The sequence below is a fragment of the Cinclus cinclus genome, chromosome 15 (assembly GCF_963662255.1).
Source record: "Cinclus cinclus chromosome 15, bCinCin1.1, whole genome shotgun sequence".
NCBI classification, from domain to species: Eukaryota; Metazoa; Chordata; class Aves; order Passeriformes; family Cinclidae; genus Cinclus; species Cinclus cinclus.
In genome coordinates this window covers 11,561,087-11,588,429 of record NC_085060.1, presented here as the reverse complement: position 1 = coordinate 11,588,429, position 27,343 = coordinate 11,561,087, and the positions used below count along the sequence as shown (strand labels likewise).

The 27,343-nt window shown below is 37.4% G+C and overlaps 1 protein-coding gene across 2 annotated transcripts in view; it reads left to right on the top strand.

The window, feature by feature from the left end:
- TENM1 (teneurin transmembrane protein 1) overlaps positions 1 to 27,343 on the top strand; it is a 237,586-nt gene that overhangs the window by 79,123 nt on the left and 131,120 nt on the right. For both annotated transcript variants that reach the window (XM_062503122.1, XM_062503121.1), the window contains exons 3-4: positions 5,434 to 5,674; positions 17,854 to 18,092. In XM_062503122.1, coding sequence (XP_062359106.1) covers positions 5,434 to 5,674; positions 17,854 to 18,092 — 480 coding nt within the window. The remainder of the gene's footprint in view (positions 1 to 5,433; positions 5,675 to 17,853; positions 18,093 to 27,343) is intronic.

Genomic DNA, 27,343 nt, shown 5'->3' with positions numbered 1-27,343 from the left:
AGAAATTAATCAAAAGTGTAAATTAAAATATGGGAACATCCAGGCTCATGTTAGTCTGCTTAAATAGATATGGACTCCCTAAGGAACTTCAGGCAAGTTTAGTGCTATACTACAAGAGACTGTATTAATGAGAGTTAAAGAAGTGTAAAACATCTACTTCTGTAAAAACATGAGTGTTTTAAAGAAAGATCTGCTGGGGATGGTCCCATCGTTCCTTTTTCCTCTGGTGCTCAAAACTGGGCGAACATGTTTTTGCAGAGTTTCCAAGAATGAGGTCCAGTATGTTTATAAAATATAATTGCTTCAGTCTTATAGGACAAGTTTAGCTTTTAATGTAAAAACACTAAGAAAAGGAAGTGCTGCCATCATAAGCAGTCCTTACTGCTCCTATGCAGAGTACAGAGACTTTACAGAACTTTCCAGTACATAAAAGGGTTATAAGAGCATGAGAGGGACTTTTGACAAGGGCATGCAGTGGTAGGAGGAATGTTTTTAAACTGACAGAGTTCAGACTTGCATCAGATATTGGGAAGAAGTTCTTCCCTATGAAGGTGGTGAGGCCCTGGCACAGGCTGTCCAGAGAAGCTGTGGCTGCCCCATCCCTGAGAGTGCCCAAGATCAGGCTGCATGGGGCTTGTAGCAACATGAGAGAGTGGAAAGTGTCCCTGCCTACAGCAGGGGGCTTGAAACTAGATGATCTTTAAGGTCCTTTCCAGCCCAAACCATTCTATATTTCTAAGCATGGCTAAAAACTAATCACAGAGTGGTTTGTAACTGAGCTGTAGTATATCCACAGAACTTTTAAATAAACTGAATTAAACTCCCTGAACATATGTTGCTATTTTGTTCATTAAATAATGGATTGCCAGCTAATTCACACTCTCCTGAGACACATCCAGTAAACTTAAAAAGAAAAAACACAAACATATCAAGAAATAATAAATTCAGGAACTGAAAAAATTAAAATATTTCAAAAGCACTACAGGTTAGATGCAAACCTTTTATGATTCATTAAGTTTTAGTATATTCTCTCTGATATATTTTACCAAATAACAATACAAGCTATTGCAGCCTTGTCAGTAAATGATAAAACAGTTCAATTACCCTTTTATATGGATCCAAAAAGTATAGTAAAGTATATTTCAGAAATGTTAGGAAAATAGTTCTGCCAAGGCTTGGCTGATTTTCAAAACTAATTTTAAATTATGTGCTAACTAGTTGATTTAGCTGTTTATTTCATTTTTCCCAGTCTGTAAAGCAAAATTTGGCTATATGTTTATGGTTACAAAGGCATTTTAGCCTGACTCTTAAGGAAAATGGGTTTACATTAATGCTGCTCTTGTCCATCATTCTTATCTGTCCATCCAATTCCTTTTGAACAGAATGGCAGCACTCCACCACCATGGCAGAGCCAGGGAATGTCCTGAGTTAACTGACTTCCCACTTTCTCACAAGCAGAAGCCTATAAAAAAGCAGGATCTGAGTTATTTCATGTCCTGAAAGGAAAAGCAGTAGTAGCAGAAGTCATGAGCTGAAGAGGGGCTGTTGAGGTCTGTTCTCTGTAAGTATGGAATACCAAGCTCCATTACACAATTGCCATGGAGCAGCATGTGTTCAGTGCTGTTTGTGGGCCGTGCAAAAAAACAAGCCAGAACCAAAGAAGAAGAAACATTCAAGAGAGAAAAATAACTCTTTCCTTCAAATTCCAAAGGAAAGAGAGAAAGTAGAACTCCTTCAAGCTCGCAGAATTTCAAAGCAAGATTTTCTGGTTTCCAGCTGCCATTCCTACTGCAGTTTCTCTTGGTGTGAGTGCATGAAGTTTGTGAAGTGCCTCAAAGAAGAAGAACTAATCAAAGTAACACTTACTGTGTTATTCTTGTTATTGAATAATGGAAACAAAACCCCTAAAAAAAAAAAACCAAAAACAAAAGCAAAACAAAACAAAAAAACACAAAACAAACAAACAAACAAAAAAACAGGTGGAAAAAAGTTTGGGTAGAGTTTGTGAAGTGAATGGGGAATGTGCAAGTTGGAGTAAATGTTGTCTGGATCTTTTCAGGTAATTTCACAGTTCTGATGTGCTCTGCTGAAAGGAGAGGACTATTTTTAAAAAATTACTTCTCAGGGGAAAAAATTTACAAATTTTCTAAACAGTCCCTTTTGTCTAAAGAGATGAGCTAAATGCAGATAAGAAGGGCAATGATGAAGACCAAAAGAATAATTTCTGGCTTGGTTACTCCTCAGGTGGAAATCTGGTTTGAAGCAAATTATTCCAAGTGTAAAGTTTGAGCTGAAATAATGTTATATAGCTACATTTTTTAGATGAACGGAAATTTCTATCCACATCAGTGAAGACCATGAAACAAGTCTGTATTTGCATATCATACATAAATGTTTTAATGTACAAGAATTTTAAAAATATGGAGATTATTAGCAGCCATTAAAAATAAAAGCAGCAGTTGTTAGAGATAGCATTAGGTAAGCCAATTCCTATTATCAGTCGCATACATTTTGGAAGCTTGTTGCCTTTAGACAAATTATCTTGCATAATGTTCCCTTTTAGGTATTTAAATGATTTTGCTGTAAGTTATTTTACATAGTCTGCTGTTTATTTAGAGTCCTGAAGAATCCTAAGTGTGCATATTTAGATATAATGCTGCTTTATAACCCAAGCAATATTTTTTGTATTTTAAAAATAATGAGATATGGACTTATTTTCAGGCAAAATAAAAACAACTCTGCCAAATTAGAAAGTCTGTAAAAACTAATTGGAAACTCAGGCTGATTCTCAGCCTAATGAGTTTGCAGTGCTTCACTGAAATGAGGGTCTGATGAAGAAGACTGTTTAAATCACCAAAATAATCAGGCTCCAATGTGAGGTTTTCTGTAATGCCAGTAGCTAGATGAAAGGGTGACAAGTGTGATAATTAAAAAGGAATCCCCCTAGGAAATCTGATGTGTTGATGTATTGTGATAAATTGCACTGGGAGATACAAGGTACCCTATGAGCCAGAGAGACTTCATGGTTCAAAAGCAGAACCAGTCTATTGCATGGCACAACTAACCTGTCACACAACTGTGTGTCATTGACAGGATGGGGACAGGATAGATAAAAGGGGAAGAAGGGAACTAAAAGATGTCTTGCCATATATATTATATATAGGTTTTTTCCCCAAATACCTAGAGAAGCAGTCACCTTGTCTGCTCAGCATTTACTGCACAGCTCTTGATGTACCTTGTAGAGTCTAACTGTGTGTCCTGGCAAAATTCACCAATTTTCTAACAGGACAGTGGCTCAATCATTGAAATGGCTTGTCATGCAAATTATAGGTTGTGTATTAATCCTGCAGATTTTCTGTAGAGTAGATTTAAGATTGATACCTTAAGTAAGGAAATGTCATTGATCAAATACATAAGGATGCTGGACATCAAATATTATGTGCCAAATTTGGGTAGCTTTCAGTTCTAAAATAGGGGGATACAGGATTTACCTAGATTAATTATTATATGAAAGTGCCTTAGGAGATTATTTTGGAGCCCTGGACTGTTGACTCCAGCGATTTAATTTACTGAGGTCTCCAGTTCTCTAATATGCTTAGAAATGCTTTTCTGGTGTATGCAAATGAATAGTACAGCGTAAACCTCAGTGCCTCTGTAAGAATGTTGCCTTGATAAAAGATCAGTGAAATTAAAAGGATTAAGCCTGGGCCAAATCCATGACAGCTTTGCTTACCACAGCATTGAAAAGCTTCTGTGGAGCACTAAACAACCTTGTTTCTCCAGCTGGGGTATATTAGGACTGCCACAGAGAAAAAGGTGTTTTTTCTCCACAAGCCATTCCAGGAAAGGTGGGAATACCATTTCGTCGTTCGCCTTGAAGACACATCATGCCACAATGTAAAGGAAGTATGTGTTGTAAATGGATGGCAGCAGTTCCTTGCAGGGAAATTTTGCAGGTTCATCCAGCTGGATTTCTGCAAATTTAACTGGACATCTGCTAAAGTAAGAAGGAGAGTGAGGGTGAATACAGAAATGGGATAAAGCTGCATTAGACACTGAGGTGAAGTAGCTGGAGGAGCTTCAGGTTAACAAGTTGTCAGATCACTCAATCTGGCAGCAATTTTTACCACTATCTCCTTTACAAAGTGTTCGCTACTGCCCATAGCTGTGTATCCGGTTGTACGGAGAATATTTGGGGAAGTAAAGAAAACATGGTTTTATTGTTCCTTGAAAGTACCATTGCACCATGTTTGTGTCTTTGTTGTCCTTTTGGGTTTGGAGGAGTATTGAAGCTCAGTGGCTCAGGCTGAGCCACCTTGAGCCATGTGGCAGCATTTGTTAGCACAGGACAGAGCCCTGTTCAGGTGCAACATCCTTTGGGGGACTGGGGGGCAGCCTGAGGGTCTCCTAGGGCTGTAGCAGAGCCTTGGGTACCCACCACAGACATCTTTGACTTGGTCTCCTTCTTCGACTGGTCCAGTGGCTATAAGCTCCCTGCCAGCTCATCTGCCTTTAGCTGCCATAAAACCTTTTCTCTGGCTGTCTGGATTATTAGTGCTTCAGAGACCTTTTCTCAGCTCTCATTTAACAAATGCAGTAGCAGACTCCAGAAATGTGTTAACATTGTTTTATGAAAAAGTTTCGTTAAGGGGTAGGACTTAATCAGTTATTTTCTCTCTCAAATTGAAGTGCAAGACTAATTTTTATACTATTTCTTTCACAGATGTTTTAAATATACCTTGTGTAATCAGTTGGTATCTGTGATGCCATTCAGTGTCAATTTATATGTTCTTTGCCTTCATACCCAAAAAGTCCCGACAAATTAAGTGAATGTTATACCACCTTCTGTTTTTCTTTTTGTTTTTTGGATTATTTTTGGTTTCTTTGTTTTGCTGTTGTTGTTGAATTACACGGTTGTAGGGTGTGTCTGTATCTGATAGTTTCTGTTTCAATAGACTGTTATATTTTAAATTATTTCAGATATTGCAGCAACATTTACAAGAAACAGGGTAAAGAACATTATAAAACCCAGTGCTTTATTCCCAGTAATAATTGTATTGCAGAATCACAGAATGGTTTGGGTTGGAAGGGACCAGTTTCAACCCCAGGTTGTGGGCAGGGATATCTTCCACTAGACCTGGTTGCTCCAAGCCCTGTCCAACCTGGCCTTGAACTCTTCCAGGCATGGGTCACACACAGCTTCTCTGGGCAACCTGCTCCAGAACCTCACCGCCCTTAAAACAAAGATTCACTTCCTAATATCTCATGTAAATCTACCTTCCTTCAGTTTAAGACTTTAGTCTCCCCTTTCCCTTTTTAATTAAGATGAACATAAATGAACCCCTAACTTCAAAACAACATCTAAAGACAGTCTTGATCTTTCTAAAATAATAATCCCCCGTGCATTTGGTTGTCTTTACCTCGTTGTTTCAGATATGCCTGGAAGCCCACATAACCAGTTCACCTTCAGGCCGCTGCCGCCGCCGCCGCCCCCGCCGCACGCGTGCACCTGTGCCAGGAAGCCGCCGCCCTCGGCCGACTCCCTGCAGAGGAGATCCATGACCACCCGCAGCCAGCCCAGCCCTGCTGCCCCCACGCCCCCCACCAGCACGCAAGACTCGGTGCATCTTCATAACAGCTGGGTCTTGAACAGCAACATCCCTCTGGAAACCAGGTACGGAGCAAGGTTGTGCACAGAGCGTCCCACGTGCCGAGGGAAAAAGAAACACGACGGAGAGGAGGCCTGACATTGACATAAGCTGGTGATGGGAGCTTGCAAATCTGTTTTTCAGGACATGCCGGTGTGTTTTGTTTTGAGGCCATCTCGAGTAGCCAAATGAGGCCTTATTTCTTGATTCATCTAGATCAATAATACTCAAAAAAAAAGGCACATTGCACAAAGTTTTGGAAGATAGTGATTCCTTTAATGTGTGTAGGTTACAGTGGCATTTCATGGTTGCGTGCAGTCAGGATTTGTGCTTGCGTGTTTGTCTTGCCCTCCCACATTCTCCCAGGACCATTTTGTAACCAGCAAATAGAATTTTGGTTTAATCAGTGTACTTTGACGCTTCTGGAGTCACACAGAGTCAGGAATGGTTGGGGTTTGAAGGGACTTTTGGAGAACATCTAGTCAGGGTGTAGCTTTCCTGTGGATAAGAAAAGACCAGAAACAATACTAAAATAATATTTTCATCAATGCATATTTAAATACTTTATGCATATATAGCCAAAGATTATAATTTGATCATCTTTTGACAAAGGAAAAACAATACTGAGACAGGTATTGGGGCATGGCAAGACTTACATCTGGGAACTGGGGAAGGGAGGGTTCAAATTCAGGATCATTCACAATTTACACAAATAATCTACTCCAAAAAACAGTTGAGAGCAAACATATTCTGTATTTAGACAATTTACATTTCAGTGCCCAAACCTCTGCACAATCTCCTCTGACTTTTTGGCTATAATATGCTTTTTTTTCACCTCTTCCAGATTAGTATTAGCTAATTTGATGGCTTTCAACTGCTGCTGTGTTTGCCGACTTGCTTTTTAAAACAAGATCATGATTTTCAGTCTTCTTCCTCTTCATTGTCAGCAGAGCACCAGGAGGTTTTAACTAGGGTTTCCTTTGGGTTTTGCCATTTTAAAGCACGTAAAGTGCAAAAGTTTGTGAAAGTTCTGTTTGGTGAAACATAAATTTCTGATATCTACCGAATAGGATCCAGAAAATAAAAGGTATTATGTATGGAGATGTATGGGGCTTTTTAACACATATGTCCAAGGCCCAGTTATCACAACTAATCACTGAAACCTAGATTTTGTTCTTTTATAGCAAGGTTGGTTTTGTTTTATTCCAAAAATTAATCTTAATAAAGGCCTTTTAACACCTGACTGCTAGGCATCAGAAGTGTCAAGTTTTAGTTCTGCTGTTAAGCTGGGATTGAAGAATATGCCAATTCATTCTGAAATAAAACTTTCCTTATTTGCCACATAAGGACAAATTTCAAAAAGAATCAAGGAGGATGGAAATTTTTCTACAAAAGTGAACATAAACTACATTTTAGTTCAGCTGATCCTTCTGGAGCTAGAAGCTTCTGCTTATAGTCTTTATAAAGAGAAATCTTTGCTGTTTCTGGTGTAACAAGCTTATAAATCTATCTATACTTTCTCCTGCAAGAAAGGTGATCTCTGGGTATTCTGTCCCATGAACTTTTGGTTCTCTTCATTTGACAGTCAGGTAGATTTTTTTTAAGTCTCTCTGCATCCCCATTCACTGCATTTCCGTCATACTTCATTGGGGCACAATACTTCACAATTTATTTTTCTTTGAAGTTCAGTTTAAATTTTCTGGTTTCTTTTTATTTTTTGCAAATTTGATGCTTCTCATAAAGGACAAATACAGAGATTTATAGCTATATCAATAATTATATGAAGGGCTGTGCAGTGAATTAGGAATTCAGACTGCAAAACATCCTTTGTGCTATACATTAGTCCATTCACAGAGTCTGGAAATTTTCCACATTCTGACCCTGAAGTGGTTGTTTCAGCTGATTCCATGCCCCCACTGGTCTCTCCCAAAAGCCTCTCACAAAGCTGGCTGAAAGGCTGGCTAATCCATAAGGAAAATCTGTGAGTCTGTTTGTCAGGATGTATCTGCAGTTTGTGTGCAGACAAGTGCTATAGCAGGGGAACACTGTAATAAGAAGCATTTGTGATCACTACTTCCCAGAAGTCTACAGTGCACAGTACAGCCTTAGAGAAAATGAAGGGCTTGCAGCTTGTTTTTCCATCCTTTACCAGGGAATGATTCTGCTAGAATTGAACTGGCACTGTGGCCTAATATCTGGACTCCCTTGCCTTCCTTCTCCATTAATGTTTAGCTGACCATTAAAAATAATCCTACAAAACAAAGAGAAACATTTCAATTATATGTTTCTGTGCCAAATTTTTAATGTCAAATCTAGCTGTTATCTACATACTTAATATATCTAAGCAGATTGGGGTTTTTTTGTTAAATTTGAAACATTTGCAATCTAAAAGAAGACTTGGACAGTAAAATATTCCCTACTATAACAACTAGGCAAAAAATTAGAATACACATGTTCGGCTTTTCTTCCAACTGTCTCTCCTGTTAATGCATAAACAGAACATGTGTTTGATGCTTTATCTACTTCCATGGAATTCTAGTATTCCATGGAATACTAGAGCATTTTCAGACAGGAAAAGATACCCTAGAACTCATCATGTGTCTTTTAAACCTATTCACTCTGGACAGACAGAAGCAAAGCAAGTTTATGAGTCTGCTTATAATGATAATGTGTTATACTTATGTCAAAGGAAATTCTCTAGTTCTGAAAATGTTGGCAATACTCAGATTATACATGTACTCTTACATTATTAGAATTTTAAACCCTAGATTAAATGGCAAAGGGCTGCAGTAAAGACATATACTGTGGTGTATGTGTTTGGAATTTTCTTGTACAGTAAAACATGGTTACATTTTTATAGAAAAGGGCAAATCAGAAAATTTTTTTGTGCTTCATCTAGAGATGTTACATGCGCAAATCTGTGTGTTGTTGCCAAGGCCAGTTCCCTAACTCTAGCAGTTATTTTAATTATAAGCAACCCAAATAAAAATAAGAATTAAGAACAGCTTTAAAACTCCTGAGGACATATTATTGAACACCTGCTGCTGAGGGAACTGGAGAAGAGCTGTACCTGCAGTTCAAACTGGTGACTGACTGTGCTGCAGCCTTCAGCACTGTAACATGCCCAGAGGTGCAAATGTAGTGTCTATCTATGCATGCACTCACAGTTTGGGAGAAATAAACATAGCCATAATTAAAATTACTTATGAACCTGCAGTAATTTCATTGTCACACAGAGAAATAATTTTTAAACATTGCCAGAAAAAGACTTCAAGGATCTCTCATACCACAGAAAAAAATTGGGAAACACTGATTTTGTTTTTTAGGATGATGTTATTTGGCTTCTACAGAAATTGAATTTTTCCCTCTCCCCCAGAATAAAGTACTTTCAACCTATTGCCTATTCCCTTTCTTTCCACTAAAATAATTGTTTTTTCAGGCTCCATAGATACTTTGCTGTAATGCTTCAAATCTTGTGATTTGCAGTGTAATACATTGTCATTATCTCTGACAGCCCCATCTGAACATAACTTACTACTTTTTATGAAGTATTAAAACCTGATAACTCAAAGGAATGTTTTTCATTTTTCTCCATGCCCTTCTAGTTAACTCAGTATTTGTTTCCATATCTTGCTTTCTTAGTTTGTTTTTTTTTTCCTGCTGTTTGCTATTTATTTTCCCACTTCGGTCAAATCACCAAAGAAGAAATAAAACCTAGATGCTAAGTAGGGATTTTTACCTGACATTTTTCTTGTCCTCCTTATAGACTGTTACAGATCCCTTATGGATAAGCCATTGGTCACACTTATTTTGAGTTAAGTTTTGACATAGATTACCAAGGCATTAGAATGTTTAAGTTTTTATATCTAAATCTCAAAATTTAGCTAATTTTGATTTTGTTTCAAAGTGGAGTTTTTAGTCCTGTTTTGTGCATCTCTATTTAAGATATTTGCTTTTTCCTTCCTTTTTCAAATCAAATTTCTTGTTCCTGTAGCCCATTTAGCAGTGTTGGCAGAAAGGTTAATGCTGTGCTGAATGGACTGAAATCTCCCTTCACTGCACTGTCAATGAGCCAAGTCCTGTGGAAAAAGACAGCTTAATTTAAGCAATCTTATCACCATGGTAATAGCTCCTCTAAGGGGACAGTGAGGTACCAGACCATAAATCTGAGATTCAATTATCATTAATTTATATAAAACTTTGAAGTACTAGAATAAGAGGAATACTTGGGGTTCAAGGCAGTTACTATTTTTAGTTACAATTCAGCAATATTTCAGAGCCCTAAAGTTTGATTATGTCTCTAAACACATGAAAACTTTGGGAGTTTTAGAGTTCAAGAGGTGTATTTGAATCATCATATAGATGGAATCATTCCTTTCTGTGTTATATAGTTATTTAAGGTCTATAGGTATGATTAGCTGTATTTGTTTTCCTGAAAATAACTTGATTATATTTCTGTTTGGTATAGGGGAGATCTTGACAACAAGCAAGAGATTTATTCTGTACTATAGTTTAGCTTTATTCTTTTTAAATCAACCTCATAATTATTTTTTCTCTTCAGGAGAAAATTTTCTCTTGATAGCTTCTCAAATCACAGACGTCTGTACACAGTCCCTTTCTGTGTAAGCTGGAGTAATTTTAAATGCAAAAGTAATTAAATAAAAAATGCATCTGGAAATTCACAGTTCAGTGTGAGCTCTTGGAAGGCTCAGTCTTTCTTCTTCGTCTCTGCATTTGAACATGTTGTGGAACTCGTAAATCTTGCCTCCAGTGCAGAGACTCAGAAAGCACTTTTTTGTGCCTTGATTTTTATTTTTTTTCCCAGTTCAAGGTTTCCATAGCAAACAGAGCAGCTTTTACAGCTCCCAAGGCAGACAGGTGTTGATGATCATAAGCCACCAAGCAGGGAGACACTTTCTACTTGAGCAACGCAGTGGAGCCCACTCCTGAGTTAAATAACTGGATTTGGGGATATTCCAAGAAAAAATGCAAGGAAGACTTCCTTTCTTTCTTCAAATTATGTTGGCCAGTATTTGCTATTATGACATTTCTCTTGTATTTTCTCATTTTCTACCTAATTAAACAATAAATCAACATACATAGAGGCTGACCATATTAAAAACAGACACATGGCCAAGGTTTTAAATGCATTCTGAGTCCCATGTGTTTGCACCACAGAAAAGATCTAAAATATTTGTTTTCTGAACTCCAAAAGTTAAATTGAAGATTGTCAATATAACCATGAACTGAAAATAAAAGCTGTAAATATGACCATAAATTTAATAATGTGAGAATGAAGGTGTCTTTTATGGAAATAAAATTATAAACATTTGTCAGCTACGAAGAAGTACAACTTTCATGTCAGCAGCAATGGCACTTGAGGGTCCTGCTTTCGAGTAGTTTGGGATCCAGTCACTAAGGACAGTAGGGTAATTTAAATTGTTCATACACTCTGTTGTATTTTTTCTATTTTTTCTTTATGAGAGGCTCTGGTGTTGACTTCCCTGGAATAGTGGGATAGAATTTGTCTAAGGGTTTTTTATGGTGGATAAATATAGTAACTTGAACAATCATGCTGCATATACTCCATGCTCATTATTGTGAATAATGTAATAGTATATAAAGTTCTAACTAAATGTAAAGCTATGTTGTGATTTTATGGTCACCAATAAGCAAGCAGCCTTTTAGCTTTCTGTGAAATAGTTCTTCCATTTACAAAATCAGAAACAGACTGAATCTAAATTTTGAAAGATAACAATAAATAGAGGTTAATACAAAGGGTCTAGGCTGTGAGAAGGGGTCAGAAAACTATTCTACCTTTTCATTTCCAAAAAATCAGATAGGTATGTGTAATGCTACTGCCCAGAATTTTCTATTTTCTGGTTAGCTATTTCTAGGAAAGCTGGTTTCAAAGACTGAACAGTATTTATGCAGTTAATAATTTATGCAGTGATATACATCTCTTGTCAGGTAAATTTTGTCTTATTTGTCACAGTAGCTGTACAGCTTGGATTAGATCATACGCATGTGAGTGTAGGTACTTGGAAGTAGACTGAAATGCTGGTAACAAAAGTCAGAATATGCATGAATATTCATAGGAGGAAATCAATAACAAATAGAACTGAGGAGCAACTACTTCAGTTGCTCATTCCTTTCTTTAAGTCATGGTTCCAACCATGGAATATAGGCAATAAAATTACAATATTGGGATCTTTATCCTTGATTCATGGTTTCAAAGTACTCTGCAAATATTATGTACTTTATATGACTTAAATAAATATTATTGTAACCACTATTTTTCATATTTTCCACAAAATAATCTTAAAATCTGTTGAGGAAAAGAAAATAGAGCAAGCCATGAGCGTATTCCTTCTTTGCATCACAAATTTCTGTGTGCATTTGTTGTTTTAGTCAGCTGTTGTTTAATTTGTAGTGCTACAGCAAAGTTCTAAGCTACAGAAAAGCACTTTTGAAAATTACTGAGTTAATGTGGAGATGTCACCATGTATCAGAGTAACTACACCCATACTGGTATATGCATGCCCAATTTATGTCCTCAGTGTGGTAATTTTAGTTTTGGTGTTTTTTTCATGAAAGAGCAAATGAAACCAGTAAACAGTTGTATTTTGGACAACAGTTCCATTATAGTACCTGTTCTTGATTGATTTTGGCACCATCCTGTATTTATATAATTATTGTCCCAGATTTCTGCCAGAGACTTTGTCAGGTGGTTAACAAGCCTAACTTGCCTACAGCAACAACAAAGTGAGTCAGCATTGCATCACTTGTTGTTCAGTACTGGAGCAAAAAGTGAGGGATACAGATTCCTTTTACATCCTTCCACATCCAGGGTCACAGTGCTCAGTTTTCCCATGATATGTAAAGAAAATATGAGTGAATAAAGGGAAGCAATTCTATGTGAATTATTCAAAAAGCAAGCCCAGCTCAAAGAGGAAGTTTTAACAGTGGTTCTGTTCCCAAAGACAGTTGGTGTGGGGGGTTCAAATTTATTTCAATTATACATGGAAAAATAGAACTATAAAATAAATTAGATAAGTAGTTTTCATGGCAATTTCTGTCTTCCTTCACCCATGACCATCCTTGTTCCCATTTTTCTTGTATACAAAAGGAGAAACAAAGGGTATAAAATTATAGGTCAGTTCTATCTATAAGTCATATCTTACATTCAGATACTGTTTTCCAGGGTTAATTTTCAAGATATCTTTGTGATCAAGTGGGTGTCTTGATTTTTTTGTATACAATAGATGCTTTGGTTTTATACTGTATAGTTTGTTGAGTGCCACATGAGAGATTTATTAAAAAAAATATTCTGATTGTTATGTATGTTTAGAAGTGTCCTCTTCTTTCCCCTCCCACTTTGAGTATAGAATAGAATGGATAGAAAACCAGGAGAGAGTGAATTTCTGCTTCTTACTACTGTAACAGGAAATACTAAGTGACTTAAAATGGACAGGTACCAATGTCTTCTTGTCAGCGTTTGCCAAACTAGATGGGCAACTGTATCAGTTCCAAATCCCTTTTGGCTACCATCTCTACATGTTTTCTGGCTATGCCAAAAAACAGAATCCTTCTTATGTTTCATCTGCTATGCCTCTTAAAAATTTCCTTTGCACTTCTGTTGACATATAAAGGAAGTACTTCAATTAAATATCAGTGTGTATATATATATATATATATATATATATATATATATATATATATAGTTACATACATTATATGCAGCTGTAAAATGTAGTTGAAAGGAAGCTGAGCAATTTAAATGGTTAAAATGAAGTCTTCTTAGTTTTTCTGTCACATAGCTTTGCAACAATTTGTAATGCTTTAGGTAACTACTTCTTGAATGTGAAACATATACAGGTACAAATTTATTCCTACTTGGTTTATCCAGGAGAAATGCAGACTGATTTTTTGGCCAAGGTATAGCAAGATTTGTGTTTCTAACTTAGCTGTTGGCTCCCTTTCAAGTCTGCTGTTGTGTTTTGTTCTTTTTTTTTTTCTTACAAACTCGTGGTTTTTAATGGAAATTGAAGGAAAGCATATTATAGGAACAAATAAAGGTCTGGCCTACAGATGCTTGGCACGGAGTTAATGCATAGAAAGTTAGAGAAGTGATACCAAGCCCTTGACAAAGTTGAGGGTCATTTCTACAGTATGAGGATACAAAAATATTTTCTCAGAATTTAATTACAGGATTCTTTGTGGAGTTAATCTGGTTTCTGTAATAGTATTATGTTGTTGCCACATTAATTCAGTTGGGATGTTGCTTCAAGCTTTTATAAGACTTAAATTGCTGTTCCAGATAAAGAGCCAAAAGTACACAATGAAATATCCTGATGGAGAGACATGTGAAGGGATGAACTCTTCTCTCACCTTCTCCTAGCTAGAATTCATTATTTGTATGACCTGTGCTCTTGGAGATAACTGCCAGTCCTTGTGAGGTTAAACAAGAGCACTTGGATGAGCCACAGGAAACTGCTTCTCCACAGAATGAAAGCAGTTCTGCCACCAGCAGGGTTAGCAGGTCTGATTTCAGGCCATGCGTCAGCAGAACATCCCAACAAGTCCCTTCCCCTCCCCTTTGCTGGACATGTCAGTGGCAGGTGGAGATGTTGCTCCTGTTCTGCTCAGCCAGAAGGTGGTGGGTTCCACTTCACTCCGCAGTGTGTGCTGTGCTGGGCAGGAGTGGGCAGGAGGGCAAAGATCTCAAAGGAGCAAAGGAACCTCGCTGGGGCTTCTGCTGCTTCCCTTGCTGCTCTGGTCCTGGTGGGATCTTTTTCTTTCATTTAACTTCTCTTGAGAGGATTCAAAGTTCAAAAGTCTTACACTTTGCAGGGATGAACAGCCGAACTGATATTGTGGTTACCTCAAAGAGGGCATGCTTTGCAACTGCCTCTTCTATATGTGAAGTTGTTAGCAAGCTTTTAATATTTATATATGTATTGGAGTCATCAGTGTAATAATATTAAGTGACTTATTTCACCAATAAATGCCTTACAGAGTATGTCCTATATTGTTATAAGAGAATATTGCCATCTTCTTTATGGATGTTTTTCATGTTTTTGTGAACATTTAATTTTTCTCCACTTGGAAGGAGTGGTGTTATCAATCACTCTAATAAATTCTCTGATTTTTCTTGTGCTCTCGGTTTGCCAAATAAAGAAAAAAAAAAACACCACAGGCCTTAGTTCTTCTCTTAGATCAAATATTAAAGCACACATCAGGCTGCAGTCACATCTAAACTTTTGAACTGCAGGTTTTATTATTTTGCTCTTTAGAAAGAGAGCCTGATTGTATGGAATTGATAGCAACATTTAGCATGTCCCATCCTTTGGGAACCATGGTGTGCTCAGACAGATGAGGAGTCATTTGAGTTTATGAGAACATAGTCACAGTCTGGCTTTGGAAATTTGTCTTTGTGCCACCGTGGTTTTTCAAATTATATAGAAATGTCTTTGAGTACTCAGTATGCGCTCCCAAAAATGGAAGTTGTAAACAATTGGGTTTTTTAAACATTTTCTCAGCATTATTTCACTGGTAGCTCAATTTCAGTGTACCATTGCTTCAGAATCTCAGTTTTATTACAAATTAGAGCAAGTTAGATTCTCCTCTGTGTGACTGGAGCCATCTGTCCAAAAGAGAGTGAGCTGCATCCAGGTTCTCTGTACCCTTCTCCTAATAGAGAAGTGACTTTGCACACTAGCACTTTATCATCAATCCTCTGTTATAAATTCCTGTTCAAGAGTATGAAATTGTTCCTAGCTATCGATTGCAGGTTGTTAGAGCCTTAATAATAACAATTTTCTGTTCAGTATTTTCTTCCCTTTATCTCTGATACGTTTGAGTTACACACCATAAAGGACGATCATTGCTGCCAGTATCAGACCCTTTTGCTGTAATTTCCAAAAAATTTAAATGAGAAATTATCAAATAAGTAGGTTTTTGCCATTATGCCTTGAATTAAAACATGTAAAAAACAATTGACTTTTTATATTTGTAATATTTATATATATGTGTGTGTGTTCATACATGCATACATACTTCTCCTATGTATAGGCTTGTATCTAATAACATGTCTTATTTTATGTGGTGATTTTGCTTCTATTTCCCTGAATATCAGTAGGAATTTTGCCATGACATTTTTTCCTACCAAAATTCTAAGTGGCTGTGTATCTTGTTAACTGCTGACTGAGAAAAAACTTCTCATACTTTCAAAAGCTTTCATGTGTGACAACAAAACATTGAATCCAAAATAACCAGCTGTACTCTCATGGCCTGATAGGAAGGAAGCAGGTTTAAATAGTCCTGCAAACAGTTACATTACTTCATTTGAATTTATTATTTTACTGTATATGAGTTTATAATTTTTGAACTAAAATAGAGGTAACATTACAATGTGGAGAGCTATGCTGTCTTTCTAATGTGTGTATCTACAGCTGTGGAAGTCAGTGGGAAGGAAAATTAGAATGTGTTGTCTGATGCACTGCCAGGATGCTGTACACAGTCAGGGTCAGATGTCCAGTTCTGTCTGAGTGCAGCTCATTTGGGTAATAATCATGAAGCAGAAGTAATTAATACTCAGATTTAATTCTTGTGGTTTATTCATAAGACTACTGATACACAGGCCCTGTAAACTGCAATGCAAGCTAACCTGTATTCTAATTTCCTTTATTTTTTATGTAACTGAAGGGCTCTTTAAAAGATAAAACTGCTCTGTAATACCTTTTTATTTTCTGTAATCTGGCATTTTGAAAACTGTAACCTTTCTTTTAAAATCTTATAATGGAAATACATAATACCATACTCATTATACCATTTTAGCAATTACCATTTCAGGAACATGTATTTACAATATTCTTAAAGTCAAATGTCACAGTATAACAATGTTTCATACTCCTGAGTGTTTGATCCTGCATACGTCCCACTGTGAATTTGTCAAAGAAATTCTCCCAGCATGGATTGATTGATCCATATATGCATTCAAAAACTCATCTTGTGTCTTGCCAAAGGTGTAAAGGCACATTTGCCACTGGGAAGATTCTGGACCATGTCACTTGCTTTCTCAGCTTGAGACAGAGGAACACCAAGATGCTCTAAACTCCTTTGGGTGCATGCTGTGGCATGAGTTTTAGAGGTGAACCCATCAGAAAAGAGGGCACTGAAGAAGCTTGCTCCCTTAGATAAAATAAAGGCAAAAAGGACCAAAGAGAGCTGGTATTTCCAAAACAATATGTATTTGGTGTGCCCTGAACTAGCTCTTTTTTTTCCCCACAGTTTCTGAGCACACATCACAGTAAGTTATTGTTCAACATTAAATAACCTTTCCTAAGTTCTCTTGGAGAGCCCTTGCCAGTCCTGAAAAGCCATCCTTCCTCCTATAAAGAACTACTCTATACTTCTGCACCAGAGCCTGTTCTGCAAGGCACATTTTTGTATCTTATTTTTTGTGCTAATGTAAGTCTTTACTATTTTTTCTTGAAGTCAATCAGTCCTGCAAAGTATGCTGAAATAGGTCTCCAAATGAATTCTTTCTTAGTGTGTTTGAGAATCACTGCAGTAGACAAAAGCATTTGAAGAAAAACTACTCTCAAAGTAGCTCAATTAAGAACAATAAAGAAAATATGCTCACCTATATATTAACTACAGTTCTTCAGAATGGATGATCCTTGTAAATAAGGTGACTGAGTAGTCACTTTATTATTATTATTATTATTATTATTATTATTATTATTATTATTACTATTACTATTACTATTATTTCCTATATTCCACGGTAAAAAATAAATGTTCACAGTGACACTGGCTTTAGCATTTTTTGGGTATTCCAGTGAATAAACCTGCCAGGTGTGGATGGAGGGGATACTGCTGGCAACAGTTCCCATGTCTCTGTCACACCTGAGTAAGGGCACACAGAGGCTGCTCATCTTGGAGGATCCCAGTACTCTACTAAGAAACATCCTTCCCTCAACATTGCTTTCTAAACATGGGGAAATTAGCTCACAGTTTAATTATGGTGTGTTGTTTCACTAAAAACATTGCTGGACATCTTGTGGCGTGGTTAAAAAACTTGCAGAGGGTATACAAATACATGTTTTCCTGTCTTTGATATTTTCTGTGGCTATATGCAGTACTTACTATGCAGTGCTTATATAGTTTTACAACATCATTCTTTGTCTTCTCTTTGTAGGCATTTCCTGTTTAAACATGGATCTGGGTCTTCAGCTATCTTCAGCGCAGCCAGTCAGAATTATCCTTTAACATCCAATACTGTTTACTCTCCACCTCCTAGGCCTCTTCCTAGAAGTACCTTTTCCAGACCTGCCTTCACTTTTAATAAACCTTACAGGTGTTGCAACTGGAAGTGCACAGCTCTGAGTGCCACTGCTATCACAGTGACCCTGGCACTGTTGCTCGCCTATGTCATCGGTAAGCCCTGATCCTTTCCTCTGCTGAGTTTTCTTTTACCTCCTCTGCTCTGTCATCTTGCTTGCTTTACACCAATACAAATCACATTTTACTAATAATATCTGCCATTGCTGCTTTTTAAATCCTGGCAGACAAAACACTGGATTGGTTAAAGGTTGAACATAGAATTCTCATTAACTTTCTAACTCTGTTAACCTTCATGCTGCCTAACAGAGAAATATTATTCAAGATTACATGTTTATACTAGCAGAGAGGACTCCTACTGATTTTAATTACTGTGATATTTTCTTAAATGTTTGATTTTCATATTATGCCTTACAACATTGCTGCTCTTAAAGAATTATTTGGAAAGACTGGTAATGTTTAATTGTGTTTTCCCTTGCTACCCATAGTAAATTTCTTCGGTCTCATCACCATTTAAATCTTACATGATTTTCCTCCTAATTGCTATATCATCTCCTAGAATGACAACTAGCTCTAAAAATAATTTTGTACTATGTTGTCTAAGATAGATTTCTTTTTATGCCTTTATTGAATTTGTGTTTAAAAAATGGGTTATGTGGTACCAACTTTTTTATTAGCAAAATACGTTGGACAGGTTTATCAGAGTAGATAGAATGGCTTCCTCAGATTTGGGGTTTGTTTTTGGGTTTTCTTTGGAGGACAGGTATATTGGAGATGGCTTGAATTCAGTGTGGTTACAGACATACATAGGAGAGCAGTTCTTTGTGATTTCCTACATAACATTTAGCCTGAACTTTAATTATTGCATTGGGCTTTCAGTCTGAGTTGAAAATATTAAAGAACATTCTCTGTGTAGAATTTAAGAATGTGACTGTAAACATAGGGAAATCTAATTCATTTTTGCCATCTCACACACACCCTCAGACTGTTGTTTTAGATGGCAGTTCAGAGGTGGCAGGAGCCTGAGTATTCTTGATGCCCTATAGCTTGAATGGGAATAATTCCAAGTTTGCCTGAAAGAGTGCAGTTCATACTTGGTAAAACTTGACAGAGATACTAGTACAGACACCACCAAACTGATAAATGGTCAATGATTTTCTGTACTCGATGAATAAATGTATCTACAGTGAAAATTATTAAGATTTCAATTATTTCTTGTTTCCCTCTGAAGTTTTCTTTGGTCCCACAATGACAGAGTTTTGGTTATTGTCAGCAAGATGCTCATCAGGAGGGATATTTTCCTAGCACCTCACCTAATGTATATGGGAAAGCAGATTTGAGCATTTCTGGTGCATGATGATTTGAAAGCACCTGAGGATCTCATAAGCTCCATTAATTGCAGATTTACATAACAGCTGGCAAGCATATGCCCTCAGTCAAGACTGGCTGTATCATTTTTGCAGCCTCATCTGTTTGCTACACATTTTATCCCACCCACACCATTTAGATTTTATCTGGATGAAGCACTGTCTCTTTCATCCCTGTTTAGATTTCAGTCTGCCACTGAAATTTCTGTAACTTTCTAGGGATATACTGGTATATGTCATCAGCCTGAGAAGGCTGGAAGCACTCCTTGTCACCATGAATTAAAGATCTCTGTGTGACTCTGCTACAGATGTGTATGTTTATCATATCTTGGTAACACGAGGGTGTAGCATGTTTTCTTTAGTTAGGCAGAAGTAGGTAAAATGGAGATGTCTTTGCATTTTATAAATTATTACTATTTATGTTTTCTGTGGAAAAAAATTAACTTTTTGAACCAGCAGTTCTAATTCAGGAAAATTTTCAGGATGCCATTATTTCTTCTTGTTTTCCCCAGAAATCTTTGAATTGCATAAGCTTTCCTGCAGATTCAGGTAGTATTAGCTTATTCCAAGTGAATTTGCTTCTGCCCATCGCTGGTCTCTTCTAATGACTCAGATACCTTAGTTCTTTCCCTTTTGCTGGGTTTGAATCATAGCGTATAAACTGTTTACATAGTTCACTGGCTCTGTTGGGTTGCACATTTGCATATGTTTTCACATCAAAAATTTAAATGTGTGTGTTACGAGTAGTTGAATATAGAAATTCAGGCTTTATGTAACACTCTGAAGTTCAAATTCACTCCCCCAAGTCTTTTCTCTTTGCTCACCATGATTCTGATCCCTCACTCCATCAGGTTTTCTTCCAGTCAGAGGAAGTTGTGTTTGAACAATCACCACAGACATGGGCTCACATTGTAAAACAAAGCTCATTTTAATTTCAGGACCAAACTTAACCCCTGATCAGCTCAGCAGTTGTTACTGGAAAAATAAGGGAGACTTTTAAAATACAAAATTGTTTTCATCGTTGTATTTTTTGGCATAGCCTATATTAACACTTACCATGAACTACAATTTCAGGCCAAATGAGTGTTGATCAAATTTAACATCAAGCTTTTTCTTCTCATAATCTAAGAACTCAAAAGTTATTTTTCAAGTATTTTTCACTTCCATTTAATACTTGAGTTACACGTTAACTTTTAAAAAGACACCAAAATCTCAGCCTCAAGTCAGATCATCTCCAAAGTCTTAGAGACATGAAGCTTATTCCAGATCAAAATTTACAAGTGGCTCTTATATTTATAATGAACTGAGACCTGTGCCAGAGTGCTCGAAGCTGTGATTTCTTTTCAATCAAAAGGTAAACTAGGAAAATGTTTTTGTTCTTTTATTTTTCAACCTTTCCCTCTTATCAGTGAGACTCAATAGCAAAGCTTTTACATAAGAACATGTAATTCTTCTGTATTTTCTCTCCTTAGAACTACTACTCAGTTTAAAAAATTACTATTTCTCCATTAATCCTCTTGTGGCCTATAATCACTGTGTTTACTATTTGGCCTTTCTGAAATAAATTTGACTATTATATGGACAGTAAGGAAATTATAGAACACTGTTGGTGGTTGTGTAACAGCAGATTTATTGAAAATATCTAGTTTATCGAGAAAAACACATATTTTCACTTCAATAGGAGTAATTTCTGTGAATAAGTTCTGAAGTTATAGTAGTTACTCCCAAAAAAATTTATTTCATAAAGTGCATGTTTGGTCTTCAGACTGTTGGAGATGTAATTGTAAATTGTCTATGGAAAACGTCCTACATACTTTTATTTTTCATTTTCTCTTTTCCTATGTATTGAGAAACGTAAGTAGTAAATCTGGGGCACGGTTGTTGAATTTGCCCACAAAGTGGCAGTGAGGCAGGTGAGCAGTTGGGACACACCTCAGGGAGGTGATGTTGGTGCCTCTCACCAATGCATGGGGGGCTGCAGCAGCTCCACCAGCAGTTCCTGGTCTGCCTGAGAGTCTTGACAAAAAATTTAAGAGTAAATTAGGCAAATACAAGGGATAGAATAAGAAATGTAGTATTTCTTTTGGTTTTTTGGAACAGCACATCATTTCCTTTAAGGCCAATACAATGGGTGCTGTGGCTGCTCATTTAGTAGTTATTTTTAGCCCATTAGTGAGTAGGATTTTTCTTCCATGATACTTTACCATTTTATCAGCAGCTGATTTGGACTTGCAAATCACTGGTCCTATTGATCAAAGGTGCTGAACTCCTACTGTTCCTATTGATTTCAGCAGGTGATGCAAATGTTCAGTGCCTCTGAAAATTGCATCTCATGTTCTTGGATTTAACCATCCCTGACTAGCAATGACTGTTTTATATACAAATGAATTCTCAAGTATGAATATGAAGTCGTCCCTATCCTTCAGGATATTATCACTATTTATGAGTAGGCTCTGCAGGTGGGTGTTGGGTATTAAATTATATTCACATGGAGGGTAAGGAAGTCAAAGCCTCTGTGCTGCCTGACACTGTGACCTGTCATTTCTCACTCCGTGTACAAGGGAGAGAAGTGATGGTTTCAACATGGGAAAAGGCCAGGCCAAATTTTAAGGACATATGTATCTCAGTGCATAGATTTATAACACTGGTTGCATTGCTTTAGACAATGTATAACAGTAGCAAAAATGGAATTATGCAGAGAGGGATCAAGGGAAAAATACACTGCTGTACACGGAATAATATAATGGTATAGTAAAAGAGCACTAGGTGTTTTCAGGGTTATGCAAACCTTGTGCTACAGATGCATAACCCTGAAATGCCATTGAATTCCTTATCGGGAGAACTCTCACTGCGACAGATACATCAGGATCTCTCAGCTGGGAATTGTGGTGTCTGCTCTCCTGGATCTTACTGAGGAGCTTGATACTGTCACAAATCTAAGTGTTCAGGAAAGAAACATTTACTGCTGCCCAAGACTAGGTTTTGTTTGTTCCTAAATATAAAATATGACTCAGTAGTGAAAAATGAAACCATCATCCCTCTAGGAGGGGGGTATATTTGTATTTTCAGGTATAAAAATATGTTAGGTATAAAGAGAAGACTTCGTGAGAAAGAGGAGAGTGCTGAGAGTTAAGATGGCTATAACAAATACATGGAAGAAGTCCTTATTTCATTAAATGCCATAGATGATCAAAACAATTTATCACTTCCATATGGATTTTAAAAAAGTTTCTGAAGGCTGAATCAAATATTAAAAGTCTCAAATTCTGAAACAGTTTACAGCAGAATGAAATTGTATTTTATTTCTAAAATGTGCTTACAGAAGATCACCTCTTCTGAAGGTTAGGATCAGGACTTTGGTTCTGGCTCTTGTGTCCAGGTATTTTTCTCATTAATTCACCTTTACTGGAACTGACACTGATGCATCTGTTGCTTCACACCACAGTGAAATCCAGTTTTATAAGCAGGACCTGCTAGTAGTTACAGAAACAAATAATTTTCTGGCACTTAGAGCAGGTGCAGAAAGAGTAGTCTGCTGATACACATTCTATAACAGCTCTTCTGAAGTCTGGACATCGGGGGGATGGTCTACTGAGATTCTGTAAAACAGCAGAGAAAGCTAAACAGAAGCCTTTAGTGGAGGTCAGCAATTTGGAGGGGCTTCATATTTGCAGGAATTTTGTCCTTTGAAGTTCATCTCACAGGTACTAAGTCCTTAATGCACAGGACTTTTTGGATGTCTCCTCACTACTGAGTGTCTCTTTTGCACTGGAGCCAAGGCTCTTATTCACATTCTGCCAAACATGTAGCACCGGAGTTGACAAGCTGTGCTTACACAGAAGGTAGATAAGAATAAATTAAATTAGATCATTGGCTTCCTAGCAGATGGTGGGTTAATCCAGTTTACAAAGCAAGTTCTGAAAAAAATTGCTTGTATCTTTGTGGGTATTTACTTGAGTATGTAGTAGATTTGTGGGGTCTGAGGTAGTCAGTCTGGAACTGTCAGTTTGTTTTGTGTAAATGTAGACCAAAATAAGTGATCTGGTCAGTTACTCCAGAGGTAAAGACCCAAACTTCTGTTCTGAACATGGCCCTACTGGTTTCACTTACAGCAGTAACATGAAGCAAAAACCTAGCTCTGAGTATGGAAAATCCCTTAGGCAGCATAAAGTTACAATTACTTTTCATTTCTTTGCTGAGAGATTCCATGAAAGAAATTTATAGAAAGGTTAGATGATGTAGGCCTTCAATATTTCTTTTATGGAAGATACCTGTTTTATACCTAATAATTTATTTATTTTTTTTTTACCTAAGAAGCATAATAATTTAGCTAAGGAAAGCTCTGTACTGGAGAGAGAGAGGTCATTTAAAATAACACTGCACAGCTCCACTGTACAGCCTGGGCAGGGCAGCTAAGGAAAAAAATTAGATTCATCATAATCCTGTGGCATCCTCCAGTCTCTTGAAATCCACTGACTACAGACTCCTCCAAACTTAGCTTCTTCTATAACATCCATAATGAAAGTAAAAAAAGGGAGAATCTCTGTCTACTTTTATGTTAGAATTTTATCAGAAACTTTGAATTTAAAAGGGCTATCTAATAAAATATAAATGAACTATAGGTATGGTAGCGTTCATCATGTATGCCCTATCTCCCAACATGATGTAAAGAGGGTCAAATTTTGCCTTCAGATCAATTTTGCCTCCAGATAACCTCAGTGAAAGCAGTGTACAACTCTGGTCATGGCAACGTGCAACTCATAGATTGCACAGAGCAAAGTAATAATGTAATTATTGGCAGGGGATTATACTGGACGTTCGAGCAAGCCAAGAAAGAGTATCTTTTCAGATGAGTGTAGTTCCTCCCAGCAGGGAGAATATTGCACTCAGCTGTCAGAGGACAGGTTTGGTCAGGCCAACTGATGGAAGTTAGGGGCTGATGCTCCTGCTGACTCACCACAGCTCCTCCTAACAAAAGTGTGAATTCTGCAATCTGCTGGCTAACAAGCTGTTTCATCTCCATTTGCCTGCTGCTCCTTGAGTATTGCCTCAAACTGTGGCAGCTCAGCAGTGACTTTACATACCCTACTAGTAGCTAAAGTATTTTAGGTGCTGCAAAATACAAGGTATGTGATTGCAGAAATTTTTTAAATGCCAGATAGGCAGAGCTTTTGCTTCTTCTGTAATGTGGGTGTAGTCATCAAACTTCAAAGACTGTTCTGTGTAAATTTGAGCCATATCATATAATGTATCCTTAGTCCTAATGGTGGGTTTCTTATGTTAGCCCTGAAGGGTGCTGTAGTCAAGGTCTTCAGAAGGTTGAACACATAGGAAAGGGCAGGGACTTCCATCAGAAAGTGAATCTTCCTCCTACCAGCCCAGTACTAAGTTAGACAGAGTGATGGCATCATCCACTATTTGTTCAGTGGAGTAGGATCTTACACCTGGGCATTACACAGGGAAAATACAACTGAGAACCTTGGAAATGGATTTGTGCTTGGGAAAATGACACTGTGGCCCACACTTGAATTGCATGGCATTTTCTGTGCCCCTTTAGTAAAAGCCAGAAATCCACTAGAAAAAAAAAAATCAAAGGGAGAGTAACTCAAAAGAGTTCTTTAGAGCTTTTTAATTAAATTCAGTACATGCTTACTTATTTCTAAAGAGATTTGAGGGATGGAGATTTTAAAGTTTTATGTGATCTTACTGGGTGAAATAACTGTGTATTTAAAACATGCTGTACATATGTTGTAGGAAAAAAGCTCCGTAGGAATTTTGTATATCCTAGGTAAAAGAAAAGTATCACAGAAAATGAAGAGGTTAGGGAGGGCTCCATGTCTGCTAAATATGTATCTACCATTCCCTATAGTTAACTTCTGAAGAAGGCATCTCTAGGAATTAATGCCTTCATTGGTGCTTGTGGTCTACTTAGTCCCAGAGTGACACCTGGATCTGAAGGTAGTTTCTCAATATCTATATTAATGTAATGAAAAACTGAATTATTTTAAGATTGCAAGGTGACTGGGTTTGTGCAGTATTAGAAGTCATTCAGATCAGTTCACATAGATCTTATTTTCACAGCCATGTGCTTTGCTGTGCAGCCCTGAGTTGTGCCCATTGTTTAGAACAAGTCTGGTCCCCAGGTCACCTCCCAGGGATGAGACATCTGAGCCTGGCAGAGACCATCCTCTCTGCAAAGCAGTTGGTGTTTCCAAGGAGGAAGCTGACTGTCAAACGTAGATACAGATAGTTTTTCAGCTTGCCAGGCTTTGGCACAAGCTATAAAAACAACAGCACTTCCCCCCCCCCGAAGGAAGACAAAGCCAGTAAAGGATTGAAATCGGTGTGAGTAGATGGTATCATGCACAGAGTGTGTAATGTGGCAAAGGCATGCACCAAGGAAAAAGTGCAGCACACATCCAGCCCTGGCTTTGTGATGTAGCCTCTGCAGCATGTTCAAATGCTGTCCAAGGAAATGAATAATAACAATAGGAATCGTGTCAGAAAGCAGCTATATTATATTCAGGATTCCATAACCGCTAAAAGCTTATTATTGATGTGGGCCGTTGTGTTTTGCTTCTAGTGATCTGTTTCAAGTGCTTCTATAATTATTTGCATTAGTATAAATGAAATGTGCATTCATTAGCTATCAGTCTCATTGAACTGTGTTCCCTTTTGTTGTTAATAACTCTTTAAATAACAGTAATGTCCAGAAGCTCAAGCCAGGAGCAAGAGCGCTTACTCTAGAGATGTCAAGGCTGCTGATTGTTGTACGTGGCAGTGATCTGTCTTGTGTTAAGAATCTCAAAACTCAAACCTTGAATCTGTGTGATCTGACTGCAAGACCCTTTTGAAAGTATTATCGTGGTCCCTTGATGATTTCAAGACCATAGAATATGGAGCAATGCAGGCTTCAGATCTCACCACTGACACCAGAAAGCTTAAAAGGACTCTTCTAATACCTCTTCTGGGGAGTGGGTATGTGCTTCTCCAGAGTCCATGTCCGATGGTGAGTCAGTGGTTTGAGATGTAGTAAATTTCTCACAAATACTGTCACTTCACTAATTCGGTAGTAATGCTCTCATTTGCTTCATTTGGATCATGTATCTGTAGTTGGGTGACCCTAGAGTGCACAGATCTGGAGTTAATGACTGTAGATTGGCAGCTTTGCATTCTTGTGGTAGTTTTCCCAAGCCCTTGACAGGAATCCATTCCAGGCTTGGGATTTTGTTGAATTTTTATAATTCACCTTTTCAGCATGCAAGGGAGACTTGTGAGCAAACACATGGGAAATGGACTCCAACTTTCCTGGTTGTATTGAGATATTTTCCTTGAAGTATGTACAAGTGCAGAATAAAATCATGTACTTGCTTAATGCAAGACCCATTCTAGATGGCACTTATTTCTCCTGGGAGTCTCTGAGATTCCTGCATGGTTCAGGAAGAGCAAATATATTGCCTTTTAGGCTCCCAGTGTGGGCAGATCCTACTCAGTGCAAATTGCTGCATGTGGCTAAAGAGCTGCTCAGGGTTTGCTCTTCATGTGACAATTTCAGCTCCTTAGTGGGGGTCATCCTCAATCCATATTTTAGTGGGTGATCAGTCCTCCGTTCCGAGTTACTTCCATGTTAAGGCAGCCTCTTCCTTGAAATAATTTGCCCTTCTCACTAAGATTTAATTGTCTAGACTAGCTGCAGTACTATCATGTTATACTAAAGTAAGGTCCTCTGTTGCTGTCTTTCTCCAACCATCCTTCATGGCCTCAGATCAGAAATAAAGAAGGGAAAACAGAAAGCATGAATGGCTCTTCAGGCAAAGTAGAGTAGGCAGCCCCTGTGTATGGCAATAAAGATAGTTTATAACTTCTTAAAATGATTGTTGAGTAGTTTTCCTTGTACATACATAAACAACTATATTTCTCTTAATTTGTGTTGTAAAATAATTGCATATATTTTAATGTAGAGCCAGCGTTTTATCTGCA